Genomic DNA, 12194 nt, shown 5'->3' with positions numbered 1-12194 from the left:
TGAGTTTTCCTGTTTCTTTATTCTCATTATTAGCCAACAGTGGATTCCACAGTAACACTCTGTCACTGATACGGTAGAGCGGGTTCAGTTGAAACAGAGATTACAGCTCACCCCAGTCTCCTCTGCCCCCTTATGGACATCTTCCATGTGGCATCAAATCAGCAGCACAATGATTTAGCATGCTAAATAAAAAAAAGTCCTTGAAAATCCAGTTTTCATGATGTTCCTTAGAAACACTGCTCCTCGTTCAGACATTCACATGATTGTACTGCTTCAGTTTCGATATCTTATATGAGGAAGAGGACGTCTACTGTCGCCTGTCTCCAGTCAAGAAACATGAAACCTGAGAAGAGCCACCAGACGGCGGATACAGTTCATAAATTCAATAAATAAAGGGTCCAATTTGTTTGCATTCATCATTGCCATTATAACTGTCAGTTAATGAAGCCCATTAATTAAGGATAATAGTGTAAACATGCAGTAGTGATTTAGACACTGACAGGCAAATATATTTCCTGCTTCACCTCAGTCTCCTTGTGTTACATTTCATGCAGGAGTGCTGAAATACAGTCCCAATCATAATCGTGGTTATAATATCCAGCATTAAATTATTATTAGGCTTTTGTGTTTATACTGAAAACGTGCTCTAAATATTATAAATTTTCACTTGGTATGTCCTGCTAAAGTAAAAAAAAAAAAAAGCTGTTGCCTTCTAGGCAAAGGGTCATTTCACTGACGAGTTGTATCCTGTAACTGCAGAGGCTTGTCTTGCTCTAAATGATGGCCCCCGTGGTGTCCGGTGCCATGTCTGTCCTGAAAGATGAACAGGTTGTTGCTGGCAGCGATGGCGATGATGTTGTCCGTGGGATGCCACGCCGTGTGCAGGATCTTCTTCCTGAAGTCCAGGCTGTCCACGCTGATATCATTCTCCCTCCTCTTCTTCCCCACACACACACGGCGAGGCCGGAGCACAGCGCGCCGCTTACACACCTCCCGACTCGCCTCCAGAGTCACATCACGCCGACTCGCTCGGTCAAACATCCGGAAGAAATTATTATACGCCCCTGTCATAATGACACTGAGAGAGACAAGGAGGGAGAAATGAGGAAATCATTGTGAATGTAGCTCAAAGCTGAAAGGTCAGAGGTCATGGTCTCACCTGTCAGTTCCATTCCAGGCACATTCAAACTTATCAAAGATGCAGTCGCTCTCATAAAGGGCACATAGTTTAGAGCGCAAATAATCCTGGACCTGCAAACACACACAGACTACTCATATATAAACAATACATGTGTAGTACATGAAGACATAACAGAAGTCTGAAGAGTCCACATTTTTTTCTGTCCTTTTATCTTGAGTGAACTGGATCTCGTGAAAAATTCACACAAATTCAAAGGAGTGTCTGAAAGTCATTCAACTGACTTCATATGAATGAAGTCGTTAAAAAAAGGTACAAATGCTAACCCCAGACTTAAACCTAACCTTATGCATAACCTTAAACTTCATGACCTTCTTACGAAGTGAGTTGTGCAAACTGTTACCAATTTGTTGGACAAACACACAACTTATATATTTTTGTGCTCTTGTGATAACTAACTGAATGGTTAAGCTTGTAGAGGCAAGATCATCTTTCCAATTTTTGGAAATTCAAAATTAGTATTAAACATGTGACAGACTGTTATTGTGTCATATAATTTAAGAACCAATCAGGTTCTAATATCTAATAATCTTCTGTAGTGTACAGTATGTAACAAATAAAATGTCAGGACACCCCAAATTTGGTTATTTTCCAACATCATGCTGTGTTTTATTCCTTTTTTCCAGTGTTTTATTCCTTTTATACTATAGCAATCTTTTACTATTTACAACTATTTTTATTTATTAAGACTCTGCTAGTTATCTGGCTATAACTACCTCTAAAGCCTGATACTGAGTGCAGGTTATGTGATCTCAGGAAAACAACTTTTGTTTCTCTTGAAATCATCTTAAATTAACAGGACAGAACAAAATAATAATGCTTGGCTTCTTTGGGCTTCAGTGTATAACAGCAGGGTGTGAGAGTGAGATGAGACCTGATATATCTCCACTGGTTTGTTCTCCATGTTGAGGTCCCAGACTTTAGCAGTGAGGTAGTCTCGGGTGAGCAGGTAGCGTCCGCTGTGACTGAACTTTACATCAGATACAGAGGAAGTGATCTCAGAGAAGAAGGATCGATGGGCTGGGTCCACTGACTCCTCAAATACTGAGATATCACACGCACGCACACACAGACACACACACACCAGCAGAAACAGAGATATTACTTACAGATGTACTGTATTACCAAAAAAGCAGTTAAGAGCATATATACAGTACATTACACACACACACACACACACACACACACATCAACAATCTCAAATCAACACCTTCTGACCAATCAGATTCAAGCATTCAACCATGCTGTGGTGTAAAGCGTCAAATTTAATTTATAACAGCAATGTATTTACTGTGTTAGGTTTCACAGATATTCCTTCATTATCCCAAGTAACAACAATAGTTAAATAGTGCAAAAATTCTTAAAAGCATATAAAATTTTGAATGTAATAGAAATATTCTCTATCAACACATTTGCCATTATAATTGCCTCCAATTTGTTCTGAACAGCTTGAGTCCGCTCAGTTCTAAACATTTCAGTCAGAAAGCCTCCTTACTAGAGCTTTGCTGTTTCTGTAGAATGACTAATTTGATATCTGGGTGTTTCTCAGAATGAATGCAGCATGTTAAGCAGGATGAGTGAGAGAGACTCACGTTTAGCAGGTCGGTCACACAATGCGCGAGATCTCATATCACACAGGCGTGTAGCACCTGCACTGCTACTGAAGGCCAGCAAGTGGCAGTGATGAGGGTGAAACTCAGCCACGGTGATCACCTCGCTCAGGTCCTCCATGTTTTCCGGCTTCAGGTCCACAATGTCTGAGAAAAGTGTTCAAGGAAACACAGACCCACACTGGATACACATAAAAGCATAACCAATATGCTATATTCCTGGAGCTTCCGTTAAAGTACACCTGAAAGATTTTAATTTTTAAATCACTTAATATAATCTGTGTTAAAAAAAGATCAATTATTTTTCAAACTATAATACACTTGGTACTTTTCTACATCTTTCCCCTCATACAGCATACAGGGTTCTATGAATCCGGAACGTATTCCAGGAACACTGAGACACACCCCCTGAATGGGATACCATTCCATCTCAGTTCACCAACACACACATATTCACACACATGTTCACACCTTGGAACATTTTAGATCCAATCCACCTACCAGCATGTTTTTAGTGGGTGGGAGGAAACCGGAGAACCTGGAGGAAACCCACACAGATACGGGAAGAATGTGCACAGAAACTCCACACAGACACAGTAACTCGAGCTCAGACTTGAACAGAGGATCCAGGTAGATTTTCATCATCATATTGTAACCAAACATATCCAAATATACCTTTACAACAGATAAACACACACAAACACACATTCAGAAAGCTGTACCGGCAGGATACTGAAGCTGCGATCAGTGATATTCAGATTCCACAGGTTGATCCTCAAGTCATCAGCTGACAGGTAAGTCTCACAGTCACTGTTAATGCTGATAGAGTTGATGTGATAGGCATGAGCATTAGCAAACACACGCCGCGGAGACGCTTCCACCAGCAAATCCATCGGCCGTAACACAGGGACCTACACAAAAACACACTGAGTCAAATAAACTGTGCGATTGTTCGATCTGTGATCTTTGATTTTTTTTTTTTTAAATGATGGTCCTGATTGTGTTTAGTGCTATATATAACTGTGTATGTGTTTTATAAATCCATCAACAGCCATCTCATTTGTATTTAAAAAGCTCTATATATTTATTCAGAAAAAATTGTTATTTTAGTTATAAAGTATAACGTAATGTTTAGTTATAAAGTATAAAGTAGTTATTTTACTATTTTATAGTTACTTAAGAGAAGAAGTGGTTCTTCCATTGTTTAAAGGAAAACTCCACCATGAAACACATTATGTATGTTTATATTGAAATATTTGCAATGTGTTTAGTGCTTCTAGTTCTAATTTGTTGGTTTGTGCTGTATTTTTGTGAAGTTAGTGATTGTGTGCCACATGGATGTTACAGAGGGACATTACTATTGCTAGCTCATTTACAATCGTGTTTAATAGGAAATTTCAGTGATCTCAAATATAAGTGATAGTCAGGTTTCAGTGTTAGTGCCTAAAAATAAAAGAGCAAGAGCTTCTTTTCTCGCTCACCATTTTCCACTGGCGTTCAGTGACAGCTGAATGAGAAATCCATTGTAGCAGTAGTGGATACATTGGACTCAAACTTCCAGAATGCAGTGCAGCTATATGACGCAGTTGCACTGAGTTAAGAACAAAGCCATGGCTCAGCTAATTAGTGATCTTTGAGATAATGAGTGTGATGGCATTAACAGAGCATGAAAGTTGAAGTTAATTCCTACTGACGCCACTAAGAGCAGGTAGTCAAATGCATTGTAGGTAACGTAGGAAACTGTTAACCAAAGTGAAACTAGACCAACATGTCAATGGAAGAAGATTAAAATCAATCAGAAGATCACTGAAGATCACATATTGATTCTAAATATTGATATGCAAGTCATTCAGGGTGGATTTTGCCTTTAAGTGCAAATAATGAATGAATAATTTTTAAAATAACGAATGAATCCCCCTCTCGAAGGTTGCCAATAATTTGGGGATCAACAACCTAATTGTGTATATACAGTGGGGTCCAAAGGTCTGAGAGCGCTAGTGAAAATGCTTCTATTTTGCATTCTATTCCAATTTAATACAGCAGTTTTCATTACAAATTATATTACTGACAACAACTTGAGTGAAAAGTAGAATCTTTGAAATATTTACATGAATGTCAGACTTTCTTAGTATTTGTTATGTTCCCTTTTCTGCTTTAATAACAGTGTGCACTCGAGCTGGCATGGACTCCACAAGTTTGTGCAGAACCTTATGATCCATTTTAGATCAAATCCATTAGAATTTCATCTGAACATTTGCTTCAATGGAAGATATTAGGCATGAGGAAAATCTGACCTTTTTTAAAAGCAGTTAACATGGTCAAAAATAAAACAGGGTCCTAGAAATAGTGCAGAATCTTGAATATTAAATATTCAAGGTATTGACCATTTTCTTTCTTTGTTTTAAATATTTCAAAATTCTAAAACCTTCTGTTTATTTCCAATTTTAAATAAAAAAAATCCTAGATTTTCAGTGTGCTCTCAGACTCGTGGACTGCACTGTAGCATAACTCTGTATAGAACTGCACCTGAAGAGATGTGATTCTGGAAATGTCCTTCATCCGGCCCTCCTCGTCTTTCAGGTTGTAACCTTCAGGCCTCTTGTCTCTCTCACTTACCTTCCACAGCTTAATGGTCTTATCTGAAAAAAATAATAACAAACACACATTGCCAATCAACTGGATATCATTCAAGATACATTCAATTAAAGGTCGAGATGGTGTAAGGAATATATTTACAACCATTTGGTGAAGGAAAGACTACTCTGATTTATCAAATTCAAAGTATTAATCACCATTGGTGGTCAGGAGGAAGTGGGTGGAATTGATTTGAGGTAACCAACGGATCTTATTGATTTTCTCCTCTATCTCTAAGCTCTTCAGGCAGTCGAACTCAGGCTCGTGGCTCTGAAATGTGCTGTACACATTATATTCCCCCTGAGAGAGAGAGAGAGAGAGAGAGAGAGAGAGAGATTGAGATTTACCATATCACTATATTAAGTATAAATTGTCATAGGTTTCCATGTTGTGTTGTTAACTGGTTTGCACTTCTTTGCCCAGAGTGCAGTCGAGAAAATCTTACCTGAGGTTCTCTTTGAAAGATGACCACTCTGCCACCCTTGTCCCCTGTGGCCAGGAACTCTCCTGATTGGCTGAACTCCACCGTAGAGATGACATCAGCTGAATCAAGGTTTGAATGAAACACGAAAGAACAATTCAAGCATTACGTAATGTGACATATGAACTCATGTTCGCTTGCACAGTGTCTCACATAAGCTTAGCATCAGCATGCACATCAGGTCATGTGACCATTCAGGGATGGCATACATTTACAAGTAACTTCTAGATTCCAGGCACAGTATTTTATCAGCCTTATAGATATGACATCACACAGACAGTGTTTGGGGAGTCACACTTTTTCAAGAAATATATATATAATATGAAAAAGACTTATTAACCTAAAGTACAGTATGTAAATACATCACTGAGGGAAATCTAGCATTATGTACAGTGAACCCTAAAAGTAGTTGGACATTTCAGCCACACTTATAAATGTGTGAATTTCAATGCATTAGAAGACAATGTCCAAGACCAAGTAGCATTTATTTTAAAGTAAGATAACACAGGCACACTTTTCAAACAAAACATTCCCCCAAAAAATAGAGAGATAAAAAATAATAGATATATTATTTAAAATTAGAAAAGTAAAAAAGTATTTAGACACTCAGTGGTGGCTTCATTAAAGATCACAGTTACAGTGTTTTAGTATTCAGTTTGCCATCCTTTGTTTTGCAGAACATCTTGACAGCATCTGGGCATGGAAACAACCAGTTTCAGTAGCAGTTGTTGTGGTGGAAGTTTCCTCCAACAACCAACAAATCTTTCAGTTTATCCACACTAGAGCATCGACAATCTGCTAATTTCTTCTCCATTGCATCCCATAGATGCACTGTAGTGTTTAGGTCAGGGCTCTGGGACGTATTCTTTTAAAAGGTTCGCTTTGGATAGTTATCCTGCTGAAAAAATCCACTCCTGTCACTTGAATAATTTCTTTGCTCATTTCTGCAAGTTTGCATTCAAAATACCTCTGTACACTTCTGAGCTCATGATGCCATCAGTCAAGCCCCCTCCATGCTTTATAGTGTAAAGTGCAGATGGTTGGAATTTCACCACACAAACACTCTACCATCAGATCCATACACGTTAAATTTATAGTCAACTAAAAAGAAGAGAGTTCTCCAGAAGCTGCTGTTGCTTTCTTATTCTTGAGGCTGATGAATGGTTTCCGCTGCATTACTCCCCCTCTTTACCCATGCTTGTTTATCCTGTTTCAAATAGTTTGTGCACTAAGTTGTATCTGGTAATTCTCACTGATGTCTGAAGCAATCCTTGCTGCTCTTTCTCACCTGTGTTTCTTGATTTTGCTCACAGTTATGCCTGTACGTTGTCTGTTTTCATTCACAAGTCCTGTGTCTTAGACTTCCATCTTCCTAGTCATTTTTGCACTTAGTTTTAATCAGCTGGTTCCGATGTAATTTATAGTGGACGTTTGTTGTCAATTACCTTCAATTTCCTACAGGTCCCCTAGCAGAGTAACCACATGGTGTAGTGCATCACATTAACTATGGATAAACTGTGACAGTCAGAATAAGCTTAACTGTCCAAATACTTTTTTGTCTAATTTTAAACAGCATATTTATTATTTTTTATATGTTTAAACATAACAATCTATTTTTTGGGAAATGTTTTGCTTGAAAAGTGTGCTTGTGGTATCCTTCTTTAAAATAAATGCCACTTGGTTTGACATGATGTTTTCTACTTCTGTGAAATTCATACATTTGTAAGTGTGGCTTTAGTGTCCAAATACTTTTTGGACTCACTGTATGTGGCAGTTTTGCATTATGGGTATGGTGTGACTGAGGCAGTCCTTCACAAGCTGTACAAAAGGTTCTGTGGTTAATCGCTGCATAAAACTACTGAATCCATTAAGAATAAACTGGGAATGAGCAAAGCTGTACATAGAATTTAAGTTAAACTTGAATGTCACGACCAGCTCGGGATAATTCTCTTCCCCGTCAGTAGAGGTCCCCCTCCCCTGGGTATTGAACCTTTCTCACGACTTCCTTCTGCACTGTACATGGAGAACTAACATTCATACTCAGTGTCCGGTGTCCACTTCAGTGTGTATGTTCTGAGCATTACTGGGTATCGCGTATCCTGATCCTGCCTTACTCTTGTATACTCTTCTGGATTTGGCACTGTCACTGTGTTTTTTTTTTATGTATTACTGAATGTTTAGTGAATCAAGAAATGATCAAAATTATTATTTTTTGGAACAATCTAGTTCAAATCTAGATAAGTTGTAATTGGAAAAGACACTTCTAGCACATCACATATTAATGTTTGACAGTTAATATTAGCACTGTCATGAGTCTTCTATCTGTATGCTTAATAGGTATTCCCTCCAAGTGTGCCTGCCTTTAATAAAGTACTCATTTAAGTTGCATTAGGATCTGAGAATGCCATAATAAGTTCCACAAAAATGTAGGTTTCCTTACTGAATTGCTATTCTGTATAGTTTTGTTTGGTCTGTGGTAATTGTAGTGATTGAACTGTAATAAAGACATAAGAAATTCCAGGTGTTCAAAATGTTTGACTGGTAGTGCATATTTGAGAAAATTACAGTATATTACAGAGTAAAAAAAAGCCTTCAACAGCTGTGCACAGTGTGACACAGTGCTTCTGAAGCTATGCATATGTTGATTTTACAAAAAATGCCTGATTCCTGCACTCACAGTTTCTATTTTAATGGCCATATAAATCTCATATACAAATTGCTGTCATTGCATTTTATTTGTGCAAAAATACATTTATATATTTTTTTCTGGTTTCCTGGTTTCTTGGTCTTTTATCAAATATATTTGTAATAATTTGCAAATTAAAGATTTTTACTTAATTATTACAGGTTGAAGTTTCATTTGTGTTTTGTCCGAAATGCTTTAAAAATGTTTAATATGTAAAAATATTTTTAGATTTTAAGAATTTGGACAACAATGACAACAACTATTATTATTATTATTATTATTATTATTATTATTATTATTATTGCACTCAAAAGGAAACTGCAGCAAACATTTTTTTCTAAACTGTGGCTTTGCCCACAGTAATCTAATGTGAGTTGTCACTTTGAGTTTGTGATATGATCAATGTGGTATGATTACTCATGTGAGTAGCCACTAAAGTGTGACCACATGGCATATGGTGAACGTTTTCTGGTCACTTTCAATAAGACTTCTGTAGAAAACTCCTGATCAGACATGCATGATGAGTGTGTTTGTGGTTTGTTTCTGGTTTGGGGCACTGAAACAGTGAAGCTCATATACTTTACCCTCTGTGTACTCCGGCTCCAAGGCCGAGAGCTCAGAACGGAGAACAGGGCTCAGCATTATTGGATGGTGTTACAGCAGCTACATCTGAACCAATCCTGTGAAAGAAGAGGGAACTTCCTGAAAATCCTACAGAGATGTACTGACAGCATAAAGCCTTGATTAGGTATTTAACATCTGATAGAATTAATTTACACTCACACACACTCACTCACACACACACACACACACACACACACACATACACAGAAGGGCTCTGAGTACTGAGATCAGTTAATCTAATCCTGATCCTGCAGTTGAGGTAAACAACAGATTTTGAGACAAAATGTGACAGATCACACACACACACACAGACACACACAAACACACACACAGTCTGGTTCACAAGTCATGGATTACAACAAAAAGTGTGTTTGGAGTGCTCTAAAAAAGTTACTTCATTTCACTGAAGACAACGAAAACTGTCATGGAAAGTGAATGAGCTCTTTATGAGATTTTGTTATTTATAAATGACACACCTTTTAAAATGACATAACAATTAAACCCATAAAATAAAATTTAGTGCTAGGCAATTATGATGATCTGATATTGATATTACAATAAATTACACCAGTTTTCTGAGATTGTTATGAATACTGTTGGCACTTGAATAACACTCATCTCCACTGTAGCATGCAGCTGAGTGGATGTTTAAATCAATTTTTATCCATTCTTTCATTATAGCAGTATCACTCTCTGTATTTGTTTAGCACTCCTGAATATCTTCTGTATCTGTGTTTGTATTTAAATGTAAAGTGGTTGTATACACACATATATACACACAAACACATGCACTTCATATCTTTATATCTCACCATGCCCACATGAAAATAAAAAGCTTCTTTGTTGCATCCCACTGGATCCCAGTTTCAATGCCTAACTCCAGTCTAAACTAGATGCCCTGTGAACATTTCTGCAAAGCTTTCTGCACTAGAAACAAATAGTCTGCCTCCTCTTCATATCTATATTTGTATCTGTTTAACATATTATGGATTATACTCTCTTAGAAAAAAAGGGATTAATCTAGAAACCTTAATGGTGCATTGATTTTTCCACTAAAGTTTCTACAGTGATGTTTTCCTATCAATGATCCAAGTAGAACCCATTTAGGAAGCTAAGAACCCTTAACTATCCAAAGAACCCTTAAAGAACCCTTTTTTTCTAAGAGTGTATAACATCAGTATTGTAGGATATTAATATTGTGATAAATTATATCATAATTCACTCTTCTGAGAGTATTATGTCTGTCACTTGGTCACTTTTCTAAAACTGACCATCTCTGTCATTACTCACAGTAACATGTAGCTGATGAATGTGAAAGTTGTTGAGATTATCTCATTAAATATTTTAATTAGTAGATTTAAAAAAATGAATGTATATCTCCACTTTCTATAAAATGTTTAAACATAAAATAAAAAAGCCTGAGATTTCAATCATTTTTCATACACCAGCCTCTCTTTTTCCTTGCTCTTGAAGTAAATAAAAAGGTATAAATTTACAGGTATACCGCTAACTATTACAAAGCGATGACACTGGAGACTCCTTCCAAAAATACTAAAGAAATGCCTCCTTAGAGAAAACTTACCATATCAGCGAATATGTTTTTCAATCTGTTTATGTGAAATACAAGACCTTGTGAATTACTTCCTACTTTAGAAATTATAACATGTTATGAGAAGCTCATTAATATAAACCTTGCAGTCAGAACTACTGTCAGAGCTGCTGTTGTGGAAAATTAATCAACACCTTCTAAGCAATCAGAATCGAAAACAGCAGTGTTGCATAATTTGAGTTAACTGAACAAATGGGTCCAGCTGCTCAAAGCTGATGCTGATGTGTACTTTCCCACTGTACACAATTATGACCAAAAGTAAATTGTATATTTTCAAAAACCTTTTAAAGATATTTTTAGAAGAGGCACACAGTTTCTGTCATGGGGTATTCACGGCCTAAAATTCAGATACTCACACATCTGGGGAAATGCTGTGCTACTGTAACTGGCGCTTTTTTTTTTTTTTTTTTTAGCAAATCCTAATCATGATACATATCGTATATTGTGGAAATGTCTCTAAGTATCGTGATATGATATTTTAACCATATCGCCCAGCCCTACCTCGAGACACATAGCTATTTTTACTAAGCACTATTCTGCTCTCTCTTTTACACACACACACACACACACACACACACATCTTTCTTACCCTCAGTCACATTGTTGTATCTTCGATCCTCAAATGTGTGGATGCTGATTTCTTCATTCGGCCCCACGGCTGAGCTCTGACTGTGTGTGTACGTGTGTGAGCAGTGGTGCATCCATTCTTCCTACATCAGCACATCCACTTGCTGCAAAGCCTTATGGGGCAGGAGGAATCCCAAGCAAAAAAAAAAAAAAAAAAAGAGTGTGTCATGCACACACCCACACAGAAGCTCTCCTCACCTACAGCAGACACACACACTTGCTGGTGAAGAGAGGAATGCCAGATGATGCCAATGCTCCAACCAGGCTAATCTGCAGCTGCTCAAGTGCTGATGTGAAGCAGACCTCGGTGTAGGCGTATTGACGTGTGTGTGTGAGAGAGAGAGAGAGAGAGAGAGAGGGAGTAGAAATCAGTGTGTATATTCTGCTGCATAGACTCCTCCCCCCACACTGAGAAACAAAGCTCCTGACTGACTCAAGCTTAGCCAGTCTTATGTCAGCTTGTGAACTCCAGCCAATCAGAGAGCAGCACTCTGGTTTCATGGTCCTACAGCCTGGGTTGGTTGCCTAGCAACCGCATCATTTTGCCAGGGATAAACAGGATTGTGGGGGAGCAATGCGAGATAAGTGTGGGTACATAGAGACAGGGAAAACCTGGAGGACGCTGAAATACTTGTGTAACATAAAGAATGCCCATTTCTGCATTTTTTATATTATGGATACAATATGGGGAATATGTTCAAATATAAAAAGATTATCTTGCTGTG

The 12194-nt window shown here is 37.6% G+C and overlaps 1 protein-coding gene across 1 annotated transcript; it reads right to left on the bottom strand.

Annotated features, from left to right (window-relative positions):
* Positions 1 to 207: 207 nt before the first annotated feature.
* On the bottom strand, positions 208 to 11797 carry ppp2r2cb (protein phosphatase 2, regulatory subunit B, gamma b). Its single transcript, XM_034305944.2, has 10 exons — positions 11432 to 11797; positions 9194 to 9289; positions 5888 to 5985; positions 5601 to 5742; positions 5335 to 5447; positions 3542 to 3719; positions 2791 to 2955; positions 2073 to 2242; positions 1160 to 1251; positions 208 to 1078 (listed from the first exon to the last, which is right to left on the bottom strand). The coding sequence occupies exons 2-10, from the start codon at positions 9249 to 9251 to the stop codon at positions 730 to 732; spliced, it is 1365 nt and encodes a 454-aa protein (XP_034161835.1). The 5' UTR covers positions 9252 to 9289; positions 11432 to 11797; the 3' UTR covers positions 208 to 729.
* Positions 11798 to 12194: the final 397 nt, after the last annotated feature.

This window comes from Pangasianodon hypophthalmus, chromosome 7 (genome assembly GCF_027358585.1).
Source record: "Pangasianodon hypophthalmus isolate fPanHyp1 chromosome 7, fPanHyp1.pri, whole genome shotgun sequence".
Lineage (NCBI taxonomy): Eukaryota > Metazoa > Chordata > Actinopteri > Siluriformes > Pangasiidae > Pangasianodon > Pangasianodon hypophthalmus.
Note: the sequence above shows the minus strand (reverse complement) of the source record. Positions and strands in the feature narration are given on the sequence as shown.

Bases quoted from the DNA above. Each gene is read 5' to 3' on its own strand.
- ppp2r2cb (XM_034305944.2), bottom strand. From the start codon at position 9,251: ATGCTGAGCCCTGTTCTCCGTTCTGAGCTCTCGGCCTTGGAGCCGGAG. The intron at 5,448-5,600 runs GTGATTAATACT...TATTTTTTTCAG, and splicing joins CTTCCTCCTGACCACCAATG to ATAAGACCATTAAGCTGTGG. The intron at 3,720-5,334 runs GTGCAGTTCTAT...GTTTTTGTGTAG, and splicing joins CCAGAATCACATCTCTTCAG to GTCCCTGTGTTACGGCCGAT.